This window comes from Dendropsophus ebraccatus, chromosome 14 (assembly GCF_027789765.1).
Source record: "Dendropsophus ebraccatus isolate aDenEbr1 chromosome 14, aDenEbr1.pat, whole genome shotgun sequence".
In the NCBI taxonomy this organism is placed as follows: domain Eukaryota; kingdom Metazoa; phylum Chordata; class Amphibia; order Anura; family Hylidae; genus Dendropsophus; species Dendropsophus ebraccatus.
The window spans coordinates 3800303-3822305 of NC_091467.1; the positions used below are offsets into that span (position 1 = coordinate 3800303).

Sequence of the window (22003 nt, forward strand, 5' to 3'; positions counted from 1 at the left end):
CCGGACACAGCCAGCGGGGCAATCACAAGGCAGACGAGACCAGCACCAGACACGGCCGGCAGGGCAATCACAAGGCAGACCAGCACCGGAAACGGCCGGTGGGGCAATCACAAGCCAGACAAGACCAGCACCGGACACAGCCAGCGGGGCAATCACAAGGCAGACCAGCACCATACACGGCCGGCGGGGCAATCACAATCCAGATCAGCACCATACACGGCCGGCGGGGCAATCACAAGCCAGACCAGCACCGGACACAGCCAGCGGGGCAATCACAAGGCAGACCAGCACCATACACGGCCGGCGGGGCAATCACAATCCAGATCAGCACCATACACGGCCGGCGGGGCAATCACAAGCCAGACCAGCACCGGACACAGCCAGCGGGGCAATCACAAGGCAGACGAGACCAGCACCGGACACAGCCAGCGGGGCAATCACAAGGCAGACGAGACCAGCACCGGACACAGCCAGCGGGGCAATCACAAGTCAGACCAGACCAGCACCAGACACGGCCAGCGGGGCAATCACAAGGCAGACCAGACCAGCACCAGACACGGCCAGCGGGGCAATCACAAGTCAGACCAGACCAGCACCAGACACGGCCGGCAAGGCAATCAGAAGCCATACCAGACCAGCACTGGACCCGGCCAGCGGGGCAATCACAAGTCAAACCAGCACCAGACACGGCCAGCGGGGCAATCACAAGTCAGACCAGACCAGCACTGGACCCGGCCGGCAGGGCAATCACAACCCAGACCAGCACCAGACACGGCCGGCGGGGCAATCAGAAGCCATGCTAGACCAGCCCGATGACCTGTGGTTCAGGCAGCATGAAAGTGATGACAGGTTAAATATTGTGTAATGAGAAGTCCTGTATTTTTCTCATATACTTTCTCCAGCGTTAGGAAAACATGGCGGTTCTCTTCCAGAGACAGCTCTACTCCTGTAATTAAGCTCCGTTCACTTCAATAGTCACCCCCCCCCCCCCCCACTTCTCTTGAAGACAGCGGCCATGTTTTTCTAACCCTGGATAACCCCATCAGTCTGATGAGAGAAATGTGTGTGATCTGTGACCGTGCACCTCTATGTGACTCCCCGGCAGCAGTAGTCGCACCATGTCCCATGTATCCCATAGGTCTCCCTCAGATCAGCGCATTACATGGGGATTTTGCATCCATGTTCTGGACACCAGTCCCAGCAGGACGTGAATCTCCGGAGTCATCGGACGTGCGGTCAGACCTGGGGCTTGTTTCCGGGGTATGTGACCCCTGTTTCCCCTGGTAATAGTCTCCTTCCTAATTCCATTAGACGCATTGTAGCCATAATAACCAGAAGAACGGACGCTGCTTCCTATTATACACGGTGGAGCAGTCACCCTGTGAAATCAATGGTATAACGGGTGTGATCTGAGATAGATACAGTGCAGTGTGAATGGAGGCCTCGGCGTCTGCCATGTGTCATCACCACCCGGACCCGTCGGACAGGAATGACCGGTTTGGAAGGATTTGTTGCTGTATTTTATAACTTTCCGGGGATCTGTAGCTGCTGCTGGGACGATATAAAGCTATAATAATCCCGGAAACCCAGAGGCCGAGGCCTGACGAAACATGGCTGCAGATTACTCCAGACAACGCGTTTCAAGACAGCAAATCTCTTCCTCAGGCTCCTCAAAGCCGCCGCTGCTGTTGTCGTTGTTGTTGTTGTTGCTGCTGTTGTTGCTGCTGGACCATACATACGGCTCTGCTATACTAATGCAGCACCATGCAAACTGCTCTGCTACACGCCTTCAGGACCATGCATACAGCTCTGCTACACGCCTACAGCACCATGTATACAGCTGTGCTACACGCCTACAGCACCATGTATACAGCTGTGCTACACGCCTGCAGCACCATGCATACAGCTCTGTTACACGCCTACAGCACCATGTATACAGCTCTGCTACACACCTGCAGGACTATGCATACAGCTCTGCTACACACCTGCAGGACTATGCATACAGCTCTGCTACACACCTGCAGGACTATGCCTACAGCTGTTACACGCCTACAGCACCATGCATACAGCTCTGCTACACTCCTACAGCACCATGTATACAGCTGTGCTACACGCCTGCAGCACCATGCATACAGCTCTGCTACACGCCTGCAGCACCATGCATACAGCTCTGTTACATGCCTACAGGCACAGCACCATGTATGCAGCTCTGCTACACACCTGCAGGACTATGCATACAGCTCTGCTACACACCTGCAGGACTATGCATACAGCTGTTACACGCCTACAGCACCATGCATACAGCTCTGCTACACGCCTGCAGCACCATGCATACAGCTCTGCTACACGCCTACAGCACCATGCATACAGCTCTGCTACACACCTGCAGGACTATGCATACAGCTCTGCTACACGCCTACAGCACCATGCATACAGCTCTGCTACATGCCTGCAGCACCATGCATACAGCTCTGCTACACAGGTGCAGGACTATGCATACAGCTCTGTTACACGCCTACAGCACCATGCATACAGCTCTGCTACACGCCTGCAGCACTATGCATACAGCTCTGCTACACACCTGCAGGACTATGCATACAGCTCTGTTACACGCCTGCAGGACTATGCATACAGCTCTGCTACACACCTGCAGGTATATGCATACAGCTCTGCTACACACCTGCAGGACTATGCATACAGCTCTGCTACACGCCTACAGCACCATGCATACAGCTCTGCTACACAGGTGCAGGACTATGCATACAGCTCTGTTACACGCCTACAGCACCATGCATACAGCTCTGTTACATGCCTACAGCACCATGCATACAGCTCTGCTACACAGGTGCAGCACTATGCATACAGCTCTGTTACACACCTGCAGCACCATGCATACAGCTCTGTTACACGCTTGCAGCACCATGCATACAGCTCTGTTACACGCCTACAGCACCATGCATACAGCTCTGCTACACAGGTGCAGGACTATGCATACAGCTCTGTTACACGCCTACAGCACCATGCATACAGCTCTGTTACACGCCTGCAGCACCATGCATACAGCTCTGCTACACGCCTGCAGCACCATGCATACAGCTCTGCTACACGCCTGCAGCACCATGCATACAGCTCTGCTACACGCCTGCAGCACCATGCATACAGCTCTACTACACAGGTGCAGGACTATGCATACAGCTCTGTTACACGCCTGCAGCACCATGCATACAGCTCTGCTACACGCCTGCAGCACCATGCATACAGCTCTGCTACACGCCTGCAGCACCATGCATACAGCTCTGTTACACGCCTGCAGCACCATGCATACAGACGCAGAGTTAATGGTGCTATATACATAGGTATACAGCAGACTAGAGCGCCTGGTGGAGGTGGGTGGAGTAACTGCAGGACCCTCGGGTCGGTGTGTGAGCCCCCACAATGTGACAGTATGCTATCAGGTACTATCAGTTCTCACCCTGCAGATCACACAGAGGTCTTTATATTTTTCTGAGACTTGAAGCACATAACCTTCCTGGTCGGGTGGATCCTGGAACAATCTGTGTGTGAAGGAGCCGCCGGATGACGTGTTGTTCCAGCTGTCCTGGGCTGTGACGGCCAGCTCACTCTATCAACATGCTGACGGGCTCCGGCTGCTCCCTCCTCCGGCTTCTTCCATTATATCTGGAGGCCATAACACTAAACCATCGAGCGCGTCCGTATAATTCTCTGCTATGGGCCCAGTCCTGCAGATCAGTGATCAGTCCCAGGACATAATATTATAACTGTATGGCGGCCTTCTGCAATGGCGCAGGGTTAGGAGGGAGGAGTGCCGCCATGCTCAGGGCAAGAGACTTAGCCCCAAAAAAGCTGCTCCTAGAAGGGAGATCCTATGGGGGTTACACCATGAGATCCGTCCTATATTACATGTACAGCTCCGTCCTATATTACATATACAGCTCCGTCCTATATTACATATACAGCTCCGTCCTATATTACATATACAGCTCCGTCCTATATTACACATACAGCTCCATCCTATATTACACATACAGCTCCGTCCTATACAGCTCCGTCCTATATTACATACAGCTCCGTCCTATATTACATATACAGCTCCGTCCTATATTACATGTACAGCTCCGTCCTATATTACATGTACAGCACCGTCCTATATTACACATACAGCTCCGTCCTATATTACACATACAGCTCCGTCCTATATTACATATACAGCTCCGTCCTATATTACATATACAGCTCCGTCCTATATTACACATACAGCTCCGTCCTATATTACACATACAGCTCCGTCCTATATTACATATAGCTCCGTCCTATATTACATATACAGCTCCGTCCTATATTACATATACAGCTCCGTCCTATATTACATATACAGCTCCGTCCTATATTACACATACAGCTCCGTCCTATATTACATGTACAGCTCCGTCCTATATTACACATACAGCTCCGTCCTATATTACACATACAGCTCCGTCCTATATTACACATACAGCTCCGTCCTATATTACACATACAGCTCCGTCCTATATTACACATACAGCTCCGTCCTATATTACATATACAGCTCCGTCCTATATTACACATACAGCTCCGTCCTATATTACACATACAGCTCCGTCCTATATTACACATACAGCTCCGTCCTATATTACATATACAGCTCCGTCCTATATTACATATACAGCTCCGTCCTATATTACACATACAGCTCCGTCCTATATTACATATACATCTCCGTCCTATATTACACATACAGCTCCGTCCTATACAGCTCCGTCCTATATTACATGTACAGCTCCGTCCTATATTACATATACAGCTCCGTCCTATATTACATGTACAGCTCCGTCCTATATTACATGTACAGCTCCGTCCTATATTACATATACAGCTCCGTCCTATATTACATATACAGCTCCGTCCTATATTACATACAGCTCCGTCCTATATTACACATACAGCTCCGTCCTATATTACACATACAGCTCCGTCCTATATTACACATACAGCTCCGTCCTATATTACATATACAGCTCCGTCCTATATTACACATACAGCTCCGTCCTATACAGCTCCGTCCTATATTACATATACAGCTCCGTCCTATATTACATATACAGCTCCGTCCTATATTACATATACAGCTCCGTCCTATATTACATATACAGCTCCGTCCTATATTACACGTACAGCTCCGTCCTATATTACACATACAGCTCCGTCCTATATTACATATACAGCTCCGTCCTATATTACACATACAGCTCCGTCCTATATTACATATACAGCTCCATCCTATATTACATATACAGCTCCGTCCTATATTACACGTACAGCTCCGTCCTATATTACACATACAGCTCTGTCCTATATTACATATACAGCTCCGTCCTATACAGCTCCGTCCTATATTACATATACAGCTCCATCCTATATTACACATACAGCTCATACAGCTCCGTCCTATATTACATATACAGCTCCGTCCTATATTACATATACAGCTCCGTCCTATATTACATGTACAGCTCCGTCCTATATTACACATACAGCTCTGTCCTATATTACATATACAGCTCCGTCCTATACAGCTCCATCCTATATTACATATACAGCTCCGTCCTATATTACATATACAGCTCCATCCTATATTACACATACAGCTCCGTCCTATATTACACATACAGCTCCGTCCTATATTACATACAGCTCCGTCCTATATTACACATACAGCTCCGTCCTATATTACATATACAGCTCCGTCCTATATTACACATACAGCTCCGTCCTATATTACATATACAGCTCCGTCCTATATTACACATACAGCTCCGTCCTATATTACACATACAGCTCCGTCCTATATTACATGTACAGCTCCGTCCTATATTACATATACAGCTCCGTCCTATATTACATATACAGCTCCGTCCTATATTACACATACAGCTCCGTCCTATATTACACATACAGCTCCGTCCTATATTACATATACAGCTCCGTCCTATATTACATATACAGCTCCGTCCTATATTACATATACAGCTCCGTCCTATATTACACATACAGCTCCGTCCTATATTACACATACAGCTCCGTCCTATATTACATATACAGCTCCGTCCTATATTACATATACAGCTCCGTCCTATATTACATATACAGCTCCGTCCTATATTACATATACAGCTCCGTCCTATATTACATATACAGCTCCGTCCTATATTACATATACAGCTCCGTCCTATATTACACATACAGCTCCGTCCTATATTACACATACAGCTCCGTCCTATATTACATATACAGCTCCGTCCTATATTACATATACAGCTCCTTCCTATATTACATATACAGCTCCGTCCTATATTCCACATACAGCTCCGTCCTATATTACATGTACAGCTCCGTCCTATATTACACATACAGCTCCGTCCTATATTACACATACAGCTCCGTCCTATATTACATACAGCTCCGTCCTATATTACACATACAGCTCCGTCCTATATTACATATACAGCTCCGTCCTATATTACATATACAGCTCCGTCCTATATTACATGTACAGCTCCGTCCTATATTACATGTACAGCTCCGTCCTATATTACATGTACAGCTCCGTCCTATATTACATATACAGCTCCGTCCTATATTACACATACAGCTCCGTCCTATACAGCTCCGTCCTATATTACATATACAGCTCCGTCCTATATTACATATACAGCTCCGTCCTATATTACATGTACAGCTCCGTCCTATATTACATATACAGCTCCGTCCTATACAGCTCCGTCCTATATTACATATACAGCTCCGTCCTATATTACACGTACAGCTCCGTCCTATATTACACATACAGCTCCGTCCTATATCACATATACATCTCCGTCCTATATTACACATACAGCTCCGTCCTATACAGCTCCGTCCTATATTACATGTACAGCTCCGTCCTATATTACATGTACAGCTCCGTCCTATATTACATGTACAGCTCCGTCCTATATTACATATACAGCTCCGTCCTATATTACACATACAGCTCCGTCCTATATTACATGTACAGCTCCGTCCTATATTACATGTACAGCTCCGTCCTATATTACATATACAGCTCCGTCCTATATTACACATACAGCTCCGTCCTATATTACATGTACAGCTCCGTCCTATATTACACGTACAGCTCCGTCCTATACAGCTCCGTCCTATATTACATGTACAGCTCCATCCTATATTACACATACAGCTCCGTCCTATACAGCTCCGTCCTATATTACACATACAGCTCCGTCCTATATTACATATACAGCTCCGTCCTATATTACACATACAGCTCCGTCCTATATTACATGTACAGCTCCGTCCTATATTACATGTACAGCTCCGTCCTATATTACATATACAGCTCCGTCCTATATTACATATACAGCTCCGTCCTATATTACACATACAGCTCCGTCCTATACAGCTCCGTCCTATATTACATGTACAGCTCCGTCCTATATTACACGTACAGCTCCGTCCTATACAGCTCCGTCCTATATTACATGTACAGCTCCGTCCTATATTACACGTACAGCTCCGTCCTATATTACATATACAGCTCCGTCCTATATTACATATACAGCTCCGTCCTATATTACACATACAGCTCCGTCCTATATTACACATACAGCTCCGTCCTATATTACATATACAGCTCCGTCCTATATTACATGTACAGCTCCGTCCTATATTACATATACAGCTCCGTCCTATATTACACATACAGCTCCGTCCTATACAGCTCCGTCCTATATTACATGTACAGCTCCGTCCTATATTACACATACAGCTCCGTCCTATATTACATATACAGCTCCGTCCTATATTACACATACAGCTCGGTCCTATATTACATGTACAGCTCCGTCCTATATTACATATACAGCTCCGTCCTATATTACATATACAGCTCCGTCCTATATTACATGTACAGCTCCGTCCTATATTACACATACAGCTCCGTCCTATACAGCTCCGTCCTATATTACATGTACAGCTCCGTCCTATATTACACATACAGCTCCGTCCTATATTACATATACAGCTCCGTCCTATATTACACATACAGCTCGGTCCTATATTACATGTACAGCTCCGTCCTATATTACATGTACAGCTCGGTCCTATATTACATATACAGCTGTACTGGTCAGTACTTATAGCAGGGGGAAGCACTCGGCTGCGCGCTTCACCCCGTCTGACTGATTACAGGGGGGATGATGTGTTGTCCATCCACGTGATCACTGTAGCCAGTCACTGACCTCAGGGGTCACATGTTATAGCAGTGATTGGCTGCAGTGGTCACATGTCCAGACGACACATCACTGCAGGGGAGGGGAACCAAGACCGCCAGGGAGCCACCTCCGAGCAGCCGCCATTTAATGGCTTTGTATCCTTAGTTTTACTTCCACTTTCATTTTATACTTTGGAAATAACTTTTTATTGGTTTTGATTGCTGAGCTGGGAATAAGACTGAGGAGTGCTGTGTCTGTGGGACTGCAGGGGTTAATCAGGGTGTGTATCCAACATTAGCTTAGATACGGAGGTGACATAAAGCTCAGTATAAAGCTCCCTGGCTGCAGGTCGGGGAATACGGCTGTATAGTAATCAGTGTGCCCAGGCTGGCTGTGCAGGTGTCAGGGCATGCTGGGAGTTGTAGTTCTGCAGCAGCTGGAGGGAGTTATAGTTCTGCAGATCTCAGCAGTAGTTTGGAGTATAAAGCTCCTATTGTATATACTCTTATTGTACATGCTCCTATTGTATATACTCTTATTGTATATACTCCTATTGTATATACTCTTATTGTATATGCTCCTAATATAGATATATATTCCTATTGTAGATACTCAATATCTTACTCTGTAATTACCACTTAATGTCTTTTTAGCTAATTTTGTATTATCTGTAATTGGTGGTGAATGAAGGGCCTCTGTCTGTGCCTCTCTGTGCCTGTGCCTCTGCCTCTCTGTGCCTGTGCCTCTGCCTCTCTGTGCCTGTGCCTCTGCCTCTGTCTGTGCCTCTGCCTGGGCCTCTGTCTGTGCCTGTGCCTGTGCCTCGGCCTCTCTGTGCCTGTGCCTCTGTCTGTGCCTGTGCATCTGCCTCTGCCTGTGCCTCTGCCTCTGCCTGGGCCTCTCTGTGCCTCTGCCTGTGCTTCTGTCTGTGCCTCTCTGTGCCTGTGCCTCTGCCTCTCTGTGCCTGTGCCTCTGCCTGTGCCTGTGCTTCTGTCTGTGCCGCCGCCAGCTGCGGCTCCTGATACGGCTCATCATCACTCAGTCTCTCTGTCTTCTCTTTATTAGATGCTGCGATTGTTTGGGGTGCTGTGGCCGCCGGGAACTGAGGCCGCGAACCGTCTGGCTGGGACACCCCGAGAAGAGGGAACAGAGGTATCCCCGAAACGTCATCAACAACCAGAAGTACAACTTCTTCACCTTTCTCCCAGGGGTAAGGCTGGCGCTGTCCTCATGCCCCATATACCCGGCTGGAGCCATTACAGTTACCGGGGTCACCAGACCTGAGCCCCAAATCATGGGAGTCATAGGGCACCCCCCATCTCAGACATTGCTGGCATATGGACTGGGACATGCGATGGGCATAATCCATATCTACATCGGGTGAATGTCTGAGATCAGCATTAACCCTCTAAGGTCCTGGTGTACCGCATTGCCCTGTGCACAGGATCAATGTACTGCAGCGCACAGGCTCTTTATGGTATTGGCCATATGCATTTTGTGTGCTGCCATACACTGCCTCTCTGCATCTAGACGGGCACTCGCCTCTCTGCATCTAGACGGGCGCTCGCCTCTCTGCATCTAGACGGGCGCTCGCCTCTCTGCATCTAGACGGGCGCTCGCCTCTCTGCATCTAGACGGGCCCTCGCCTCTCTGCATCTAGACGGGCCCTCGCCTCTCTGCATCTAGACGGGCGCTCGCCTCTCTGCATCTAGACGGGCGCTCGCCTCTCTGCATCTAGACGGGCGCTCGCCTCTCTGCATCTAGACGGGCGCTCGCCTCTCTGCATCTAGACGGGCGCTCGCCTCTCTGCATCTAGACGGGCGCTCGCCTCTCTGCATCTAGACGGGCGCTCGCCTCTCTGCATCTAGACGGGCGCTCGCCTCTCTGCATCTAGACGGGCGCTCGCCTCTCTGCATCTAGACGGGCGCTCGCCTCTCTGCATCTAGACGGGCGCTCGCCTCTCTGCATCTAGACGGGCCCTCGCCTCTCTGCATCTAGACGGGCGCTCGCCTCTCTGCATCTAGACGGGCGCTCGCCTCTCTGCATCTAGACGGGCGCTCGCCTCTCTGCATCTAGACGGGCGCTCGCCTCTCTGCATCTAGACGGGCGCTCGCCTCTCTGCATCTAGACGGGCGCTCGCCTCTCTGCATCTAGACGGGCGCTCGCCTCTCTGCATCTAGACGGGCGCTCGCCTCTCTGCATCTAGACGGGCGCTCGCCTCTCTGCATCTAGACGGGCGCTCGCCTCTCTGCATCTAGACGGGCGCTCGCCTCTCTGCATCTAGACGGGCGCTCGCCTCTCTGCATCTAGACGGGCGCTCGCCTCTCTGCATCTAGACGGGCGCTCGCCTCTCTGCATCTAGACGGGCGCTCGCCTCTCTGCATCTAGACGGGCCCTCGCCTCTCTGCATCTAGACGGGCGCTCGCCTCTCTGCATCTAGACGGGCGCTCGCCTCTCTGCATCTAGACGGGCGCTCGCCTCTCTGCATCTAGACGGGCGCTCGCCTCTCTGCATCTAGACGGGCGCTCGCCTCTCTGCATCTAGACGGGCGCTCGCCTCTCTGCATCTAGACGGGCCCTCGCCTCTCTGCATCTAGACGGGCGCTCGCCTCTCTGCATCTAGACGGGCGCTCGCCTCTCTGCATCTAGACGGGCGCTCGCCTCTCTGCATCTAGACGGGCGCTCGCCTCTCTGCATCTAGACGGGCGCTCGCCTCTCTGCATCTAGACGGGCGCTCGCCTCTCTGCATCTAGACGGGCGCTCGCCTCTCTGCATCTAGACGGGCCCTCGCCTCTCTGCATCTAGACGGGCCCTCGCCTCTCTGCATCTAGACGGGCGCTCGCCTCTCTGCATCTAGACGGGCGCTCGCCTCTCTGCATCTAGACGGGCGCTCGCCTCTCTGCATCTAGACGGGCCCTCGCCTCTCTGCATCTAGACGGGCGCTCGCCTCTCTGCATCTAGACGGGCGCTCGCCTCTCTGCATCTAGACGGGCGCTCGCCTCTCTGCATCTAGACGGGCATACACATCTTACATTTATCAGCCAATCTTGTTGATTTTGATGGGACTGACCACACGTCTGACAGAAGAAAGCTGTATGTGGTAAAGCAAACGCACATCTAAAGCATAAAATGATATGACTTTACTGAACAAGACCCATGTATGCGATGATGCCAGTACACGTTAAAGGGGTAGTTCACCAAAAAATAAATGACTTTCTTTTAAAATCAACTGGTGGTGGAAAGTGCCAGAGATTTGTAATTTACTTCTATTAAAAAATCTCCAGTCTTCCAGTGTTTATCAGCTGCTGTATGTCCTGCAGGAAGTGGTGTATTCTCTCCAGTCTGACACAGTGCTCTCTGCTGCCACCTCTGTCCATGTCAGGAGTCATGCAGGTTTTCTTCTCAGGATCTGAATATGTGACGACGTTCTGCAGAGTGAATTCCGCCATCTTTCCCTATAGATAGGCGACGTCCGTGGTGACGTTCATAGCAGATTCCACCTGTTATATATAAGGGTTTTGTCTTTGCTTCATCATAGATTTACGGTGAAATCCTCATCTGGATTTGCCGCCGATATTTGCGCTGCATCTGGACGATTCCTTAGACTCCTCGATATCTGATCATAGCAGCAGGAAGCGCAGCGGTCTGCCGGCAGCCATGACGTTGTCGTCCAGCTTCCCCCATATAAACTCTCTGTACAGGACTCGTAACTGGACGCCTAATGGATTTCTATTAACTGGATTTTCTTTAACTCTTGACGTCCATAGTGACAAATGAAGTGTTTAACAAGCAGTCCAGAGCTGACGTGTTTCATCAGTGACCTTCGACCTCCCGGCAGGCTCTGCTGTGATATAATTGTGCCCCCCGGGGGCACGGAGCCCATCTGGGGCCGTACTCCTCTCTATTATCTTCAGGTCTACAAGTAGCCGTATGAGTTCTGACGCTTTCTTTGTCTCTAGATGCATCAACCACTTTATTTTAAAGGAAAACATATTGGCGTCAGCTTCATGTAAATAACTTCCTGCTGTTCACCCAATGGTGGGGAGAAGCCGGCCGTCTCCGGGGGGCAGATCGGCCGTAATTAACACCTTGCTGGGGGGCAGGGGGGAAGCCGACAGCTGCTCCTGCAATTTACCAGATTTGACACTTTAAGTGTTATGTGTCCAGTTGTTGCTGTGGACGGAAGCCGGATGGCGTGTGGATCCCGAGATCACCAGAGATCACCCAAAATAAAAGGTATACCGGGTAAATCTACATGAGCCAAAGTGAAAAACTACACAGTGAACGCGCTCTACAAATCCCCTCCGAGATCCACATAGAAAACCACAGGACGCTTCCAATCCGAGTCATTTGACTGTTTTGATGCAACAAGTAAAATTCACAAATGTGAAAGTTTGTGCCACTGTCATCATCCACAGGGAGCCGCCGTCATCATCCACAGGGAGCCGCCATCATCATCCAAAGGGAGCCGCTGCCGTCATCATCCATAGGGAGCCGCCGTCATCATCCAAAGGGAGCCGCTGCCATCATCATCCATAGGGAGCCGCCATCATCATCCAAAGGGAGCCGCTGCCGTCATCATCCATAGGGAGCCGCCGTCATCATCCAAAGGGATCCGCCACTGTCATCATCCATAGGGAGCCGCCGCCGTCATCATCCATAGGGAGCCGTCGCCGTCATCATCCAAAGGGAGCCGCCACCGTCATCATCCATAGGGAGCCGCTGCCGTCATCATCCATAGGGAGCCGCCGTCATCATCCATAGGGAGCCGCTGCCGTCATCATCCATAGGGAGCCGCTGCCGTCATCATCCATAGGGAGCCACTGCCGTCATCATCCACAGGGAGCCACTGTCATCATCCATAGGGAGCCGCCATCATCATCCATAGGGAGCCACCGTCGTCATACATAGGGAGCCGCCGTCATCATCCATAGGGAGCCGCTGCCGTCATTATCCAGTGTGGAGAACAATCAGGTTCACCGCCCATTGAGACCCGTGCTCACCGCCATCTTTACAATCCATACACCACCACTGTGGAGAACCTTGCTGGTGACCGCCTAGTTGACAGTCTGGGCCATGACGTTTTTGGGTGTCAGGCTCCGCCCCTTAGGGCCGGCACTCAGTATAATACACAGTGTCTTGAATATATATCTGTAATGAGCCTCCCGGCGGGACGTGTTCGGTAGATTGGTTTTCTTTTAGGGGGGGGCGATGACTCCTTCTTAAAGGGACTTCTCCTACACATTATTGTCACCTGTAGAATTTGTTCTCAATCTTTGCTGATTTTTGCTCTCGCTCTTCTGTTTTTCTCCATTTTTAGATCCTTTTTAACCAGTTCAAGTATTTCTTCAACCTGTATTTCCTGCTGCTGGCCTGCTCACAGTTTGTGCCGGAGATGCGGCTCGGGCCCCTCTACACCTTCTGGGTTCCTCTGGTAAGTAGAAATCCCAGTAAAAATTGCTGCTTTCTTCTAAAAATAGCGCCACATCTACCTGCAGGTTGTGCGTGGTATTACAGCTAGGTTCGATTCCCTTCACTGAAACTAAGATGCAATACCACACACATCCTGAGGACAGGGGGGCGCTGTTGTCAGAAGAAATCAGATTTGTTTTTTTAATCCTGGATAATCCCTTTAATTCATTACCAGTCATCACAGCCTCCCAGGTACTAAACGCTTCTAATCACCCCAGCCCCCCACATGTCACCCACAAGCCTTCTATGTAGAATACCTGTCCAGGTATCCACAGCCTTCCATTGTAATATGGCCCCATGTACTATAGCCGGGCCCCCACAGTCATGTAGCTGGAGCCGGGCCCCCACAGTCATGTAGCTGGAGCCGGGCCCCCACAGTCATGTAGTTAGAGCCGGGCCCCCACAGTCATGTAGCTGGAGCCGGGCCCCCACAGTCATGTAGCTGGAGCCGGGCCCCCACAGTCATGTAGCTGGAGCCGGGCCCCCACAGTCATGTAGCTAGAGCCGGGCCCCCACAATCAGGTAGTTAGAGCCGGGCCCCCACAGTCATGTAGCTGGAGCCGGGCCCCCACAGTCATGTAGCTGGAGCCGGGCCCCCACAGTCATGTAGCTGGAGCCGGGCCCCCACAGACATGTAGCTGGAGCCGGGCCCCCACAGACATGTAGCTGGAGCTGGGCCCCCACAGTCATGTAGCTGGAGCCGGGCCCCCACAGACATGTAGCTGGAGCCGGGCCCCCACAGTCATGTAGCTGGAGCCGGGCCCCCACAGACATGTAGCTGGAGCCGGGCCCCCACAGTCATGTAGTTAGAGCCGGGCCCCCACAGACATGTAGTTAGAGCCAGGACCCAACATGTAGGTGATGATTTGCCTATTAGGATGCAGCAGCACATTCAGGCCAGCAGAGGGCAGCACCTATTTCCAGTTTATGATTCTGGGTAAAGTATAGACATGTTGGGGGACACTCTGTTCAGTAGCTCCAGTATTGTGGGGTACATTACATACAGCTGTGAGAGTTGGAGGTTCTGATGGGGGTTGTAGTTCTGCAGATTTTCTTCTTTGGATGACATTTCCTCTTCTTCTCCTCCTCCTCCGCAGGGCTTCGTCCTGGCAGTCACCATCATTCGTGAGGCTGTGGAGGAGATTCGATGTTTCATGCGGGATAAAGAAGTGAACTCCCAGATCTACAGCAAGCTGACAACCAGAGGTCAGATCTCGGGGTCCCCGCACCGGGGTCACAAAACAAGAGCTGGCAGGGAGAACTGACATAGTGACCTGGAGCTGAACGTCCGCACTGTGTGCGAGCAACATCTGGACGGCTGCGCCTGCCGGGGTTGTAGTTCTTAAGCCTGGAAAGCCATAGGCTGCAAAACTACAACCCCCATCATGAACTGTCATCAGGAAATGATGAGGATTGTAGTACTGCAGCCTAGGGAGCTTCAGGTGTCCATCCTTGGGGTCCTATTAGAAAAAAAAAATTGTTTAATTTTTTTTTTTTTTTTGGGGGCGATAAACGATTGCAAATCAACGCCCTAAACTGGTTCTCTGTGATACATGGAATAACAGTTGTCAGGGCCGGCTCCAGGGTTTTGCAGGTCCTCGGGCGACAGAGCCTAACATACACAAACACACATAGACACTGACTGACACGCACACACATACACACAGCACTCACAGCTCAGTCTTCTCCCTCTTCCTCTCCGTGAGGCTGATCTCCATACTGTTCGGGTGAGGACCTGCGGGTCATGTGATCAGGTCCTTTTCTCTCTCTGCAGGTCCTGCTCCGTCTCCTGTGTCTTCTGATGTTCAGTGCTTGTCCTGCACTACAGTGAAGGGGCTGAACATTAGAACACCGGGCCCCCCTCCCTCTCTGGGCCCCTGGAGGCGTTGTGGGCCCTGGCACTTGCCTGGGTAAGCCCTGTGCTGACGCCGGCCCTGACACTTGTTATTATGATGGTCCGTATACTGTATACTTCTCCTGTCTCCAGTGAATGAGCGATGTGCACATACACTGAAGCGTTCGTGAGCTGTTAGCGACAACTTTATTGTCTGCTTAAACAATGGGATCAATGATAAAAAATGAATCTCAGTTACTGGTCTGATAGTTGCCGCAGACACACAGAAAGATTATCCATTACATTCTAAAGATATAACAATTTTTCTCTCGATAATTGTTCCGTGTAATCGGCCCTTATTCACATATATCTGTGCTGTGAAGCATCTATGTACAGGACGTAGTGATGACCCCCGTGTCCTCTCTTCTCCACTGCAGGGACTGTGAAGGTCCGCAGCTCCAGCATACAAGTCGGAGACCTCGTCATTGTAGAAAAGGTCAGCTCTGACGCATTGTATATCTATTTATATATCTATATCCCCTCTATCTATATCCCCTCTATCTATATCCCCTCTATCTATATCACCTATATCTATATCACCTATATCCCATCTATCTATACCACCTATATCCCCTCTATCTATATCACCTATATCCCCTCTATCTATATCCCCTCTATCTATACCACCTATATCTATACCACCTGTATCCCATCTATCTATACCACCTGTATCCCCTCTATCTATATCACCTATATCCCCTCTATCTATACCACCTATATCCCCTCTATCTATGTCACCTATATCCCCTGTATATCACCTATATCCCCTCTATCTATACCACCTGTATCCCCTCTATCTATGTCACCTATATCCCCTCTATCTATATCCCCTCTATCTATATCCTCTATATCCTCTCTATCTATACCACATATATCCCCTCTATCTATATCACCTATATCCCCTCTATCTATATCACCTGTATCCCCTCTATCTATATCACCTATATCCTCTCTATCTATATCACCTATATCCCCTCTATCTATATCCCCTCTATCTATACCACATATATCCCCTCTATCTATACCACATATATCCCCTCTATCTATATCACCTATATCCCCTCTATCTATACCACCTATATTCCCTCTATTTATATCCCCTCTATCTATATCACCTATATCCCCTCTATCTATATCACCTATATCCTCTCTATCTATATCACCTATATCCCCTCTATCTATACCACCTGTATCCCCTCTATCTATGTCACCTATATCCCCTCTATATCACCTATATCCCCTCTATCTATACCACATATATCCCCTCTATCTATATCACCTATATCCCCTCTATCTATATCCCCTCTATCTATATCACCTATATCCCCTCTATCTATATCACCTCTATCTATATCACCTATATCCCCTCTATCTATATCACCTATATCCCCTCTATCTATATCCCCTCTATCTATATCACCTATATCCCCTCTATCTATACCACCTATATCTATACCACCTGTATCCCCTCTATCTATATCACCTATATCCCCTCTATCTATATCACCTATATCCCCTCTATCTATATCACCTATATCCCCTCTATCTATATCACCTATATCCCCTCTATCTATACCACCTGTATCCCCTCTATCTATATCCCCTATATCCCCTCTATCTATATCACCTATATCCCCTCTATCTATACCACCTGTATCCCCTCTATCTATATCCCCTCTATCTATATCCTCTCTATCTATATCACCTATATCCTCTCTATCTATATCACCTATATCCCCTCTATCTATATCGCCTATATCCCCTCTATCTATATCACCTATATCCCCTCTATCTATACCACCTATATCCCCTCTATCTATGTCACCTATATCCCCTCTATATCACCTATATCCCCTCTATCTATACCACATATATCCCCTCTATCTATATCACCTATATCCCCTCTATCTATATCCCCTCTATCTATATCACCTATATCCCCTCTATCTATATCCCCTCTATCTATATCACCTATATCCCCTCTATCTATATCACCTATATCCCCTCTATCTATACCACCTATATCCCCTCTATCTATACCACCTGTATCCCCTCTATCTATGTCACCTATATCCCCTCTATATCACCTATATCCCCTCTATCTATATCACCTATATCTATACCACCTGTATCCCCTCTATCTATATCCCCTCTATCTATATCACCTATATCCCCTCTATCTATATCACCTATATCCCCTCTATCTATATCCCCTCTATCTATATCACCTATATCCCCTCTATCTATATCACCTATATCTATACCACCTGTATCCCCTCTATCTATATCACCTATATCCCCTCTATCTATATCACCTATATCCCCTCTATCTATATCACCTATATCCTCTCTATCTATATCACCTATATCCCCTCTATCTATATCACCTATATCCTCTCTATCTATATCACCTTTATCCCCTCTATCTATATCCCCTCTATCTATATCACCTATATCTATACCACCTGTATCCCCTCTATCTATATCACCTATATCCCCTCTATCTATATCACCTATATCCCCTCTATCTAGATCACCTATATCCCCTCTATCTATATCACCTATATCCCCTCTATCTATACCACCTGTATCCCCTCTATCTATATCACCTATATCCTCTCTATCTATATCACCTATATCCCCTCTATCTATATCGCCTATATCCTCTCTATCTATATCACCTATATCCCCTCTATCTATATCGCCTATATCCTCTCTTAAGGGACACATCATTTTTGCAGCTTGAAGGTCTCCAGATATAATAGTCACATACTGACATATATACATGTATATGAATATCCGGGACTGTAATTGCCACAAATGTGTAGTATATAGTGTATATAGTATCCACCTGATGTATAGTATGTAGTATCCACCTGATGTATAGTATATATTCCCTCTATTTATATCCCCTCTATCTATATCACCTATATCTATACCACCTGTATCCCCTCTATCTATATCCCCTCTATCTATATCACCTATATCCCCTCTATCTATATCACCTATATCCTCTCTATCTATATCACCTATATCCCCTCTATCTATACCACCTGTATCCCCTCTATCTATGTCACCTATATCCCCTCTATATCACCTATATCCCCTCTATCTATACCACATATATCCCCTCTATCTATACCACATATATCCCCTCTATCTATATCACCTATATCCCCTCTATCTATACCACATATATCCCCTCTATCTATACCACATATATCCCCTCTATCTATATCACCTATATCCCCTCTATCTATACCACCTATATTCCCTCTATTTATATCCCCTCTATCTATATCACCTATATCTATACCACCTGTATCCCCTCTATCTATATCCCCTCTATCTATATCACCTATATCCCCTCTATCTATATCACCTATATCCTCTCTATCTATATCACCTATATCCCCTCTATCTATACCACCTGTATCCCCTCTATCTATGTCACCTATATCCCCTCTATATCACCTATATCCCCTCTATCTATACCACATATATCCCCTCTATCTATATCACCTATATCCCCTCTATATCACCTATATCCCCTCTATCTATACCACCTGTATCCCCTCTATCTATGTCACCTATATCCCCTCTATCTATATCCCCTCTATCTATATCACCTATATCCCCTCTATCTATACCACCTATATCTATACCACCTGTATCCCCTCTATCTATGTCACCTATATCCCCTCTATATCACCTATATCCCCTCTATCTATACCACATATATCCCCTCTATCTATATCACCTATATCCCCTCTATCTATATCCCCTCTATCTATATCACCTATATCCCCTCTATCTATACCACCTATATCTATACCACCTGTATCCCCTCTATCTATATCACCTATATCCCCTCTATCTATATCACCTATATCCCCTCTATCTATATCACCTATATCCCCTCTATCTATATCACCTATATCCCCTCTATCTATACCACCTGTATCCCCTCTATCTATATCCCCTATATCCCCTCTATCTATATCACCTATATCCCCTCTATCTATACCACCTGTATCCCCTCTATCTATATCCCCTCTATCTATATCCTCTCTATCTATATCACCTATATCCTCTCTATCTATATCACCTATATCCCCTCTATCTATATCGCCTATATCCCCTCTATCTATATCACCTATATCCCCTCTATCTATACCACCTATATCCCCTCTATCTATGTCACCTATATCCCCTCTATATCACCTATATCCCCTCTATCTATACCACATATATCCCCTCTATCTATATCACCTATATCCCCTCTATCTATATCCCCTCTATCTATATCACCTATATCCCCTCTATCTATATCCCCTCTATCTATATCACCTATATCCCCTCTATCTATATCACCTATATCCCCTCTATCTATACCACCTATATCCCCTCTATCTATACCACCTGTATCCCCTCTATCTATGTCACCTATATCCCCTCTATATCACCTATATCCCCTCTATCTATATCACCTATATCTATACCACCTGTATCCCCTCTATCTATATCCCCTCTATCTATATCACCTATATCCCCTCTATCTATATCACCTATATCCCCTCTATCTATATCCCCTCTATCTATATCACCTATATCCCCTCTATCTATATCACCTATATCTATACCACCTGTATCCCCTCTATCTATATCACCTATATCCCCTCTATCTATATCACCTATATCCCCTCTATCTATATCACCTATATCCTCTCTATCTATATCACCTATATCCCCTCTATCTATACCACCTGTATCCCCTCTATCTATATCACCTATATCCCCTCTATCTATATCACCTATATCCCCTCTATCTATATCCCCTCTATCTATATCACCTATATCCCCTCTATCTATATCACCTATATCTATACCACCTGTATCCCCTCTATCTATATCACCTATATCCCCTCTATCTATATCACCTATATCCCCTCTATCTATATCACCTATATCCTCTCTATCTATATCACCTATATCCCCTCTATCTATACCACCTGTATCCCCTCTATCTATATCACCTATATCCCCTCTATCTATATCACCTATATCTATATCACCTATATCCCCTCTATCTATATCACCTATATCCCCTCTATCTATATCACCTATATCCTCTCTATCTATATCACCTTTATCCCCTCTATCTATATCCCCTCTATCTATACCACATATATCCCCTCTATCTATATCACCTATATCCCCTCTATCTATATCACCTATATCCCCTCTATTTATATCCCCTCTATCTATATCACCTATATCTATACCACCTGTATCCCCTCTATCTATATCACCTATATCCCCTCTATCTATATCACCTATATCCTCTCTATCTAGATCACCTATATCCCCTCTATCTATATCGCCTATATCCTCTCTATCTATATCACCTATATCCCCTCTATCTATATCGCCTATATCCTCTCTTAAGGGACACATCATTTTTGCAGCTTGAAGGTCTCCAGATATAATAGTCACATACTGACATATATACATGTATATGAATATCCGGGACTGTAATTGCCACAAATGTGTAGTATATAGTGTATATAGTATCCACCTGATGTATAGTATGTAGTATCCACCTGATGTATAGTATATAGTATCCACCTGATGTATAGTATATAGTATCCACCTGAAGTATAGTATATAGTATCCACCTGATGTATAGTATATAGTGTATATAGTATCCACCTGATGTATAGTATATAGTATCCACCTGATGTATAGTATATAGTGTATATAGTATCCACCTGATGTATAGTATATAATATCCACCTGAAGTATAGTATATAGTATCCACCTGATGTATAGTATATAGTGTATATAGTATCCACCTGATGTATAGTATATAGTATCCACCTGGTGTATAGTATGTAGTATCCACCTGATGTATAGTATATATAGTACCCTCCTGATGTATAGTATAAAGTGTATATAGTATCCACCAGTCCTGTATATAGTATCCACCTGATGTATAGTATATACTGTATATATATCCCCCAGTCCTGTATATAGTGTATATAGTATCCACCAGTCCTGTATATAGTATCCACCTGATGTATAGTATATACTGTATATAGTATCCCCCAGTCCTGTATATAGTGTATATAGTATCCACCAGTCCTGTATATAGTATCCACCTGATGTATAGTATATGTGTATGGCTGTGTCCCCATGTTCACTTATTTTGGAAATTGATAGAATCTTTTCTAACAAACACTTGGGGCACGTCTTTGCCTTTTGATCCAATCTGTTATTTGTTCCACGACGTGACGGAAGGAGGTGAGGCTCTCTCAGCCACATAGACT

The 22003-nt window shown here is 47.0% G+C and overlaps 1 protein-coding gene across 1 annotated transcript in view; it reads left to right on the forward strand.

Moving 5' to 3' along the window:
• Nucleotides 1-22003, forward strand: part of ATP9A (ATPase phospholipid transporting 9A (putative)) — a 99901-nt gene that overhangs the window by 17415 nt on the left and 60483 nt on the right. The window contains exons 2-5 of the mRNA XM_069953591.1: nucleotides 9375-9519; nucleotides 13629-13742; nucleotides 14878-14986; nucleotides 16052-16110. Of these exons, the coding sequence (XP_069809692.1) occupies nucleotides 9375-9519; nucleotides 13629-13742; nucleotides 14878-14986; nucleotides 16052-16110 (427 nt within the window). The remainder of the gene's footprint in view (nucleotides 1-9374; nucleotides 9520-13628; nucleotides 13743-14877; nucleotides 14987-16051; nucleotides 16111-22003) is intronic.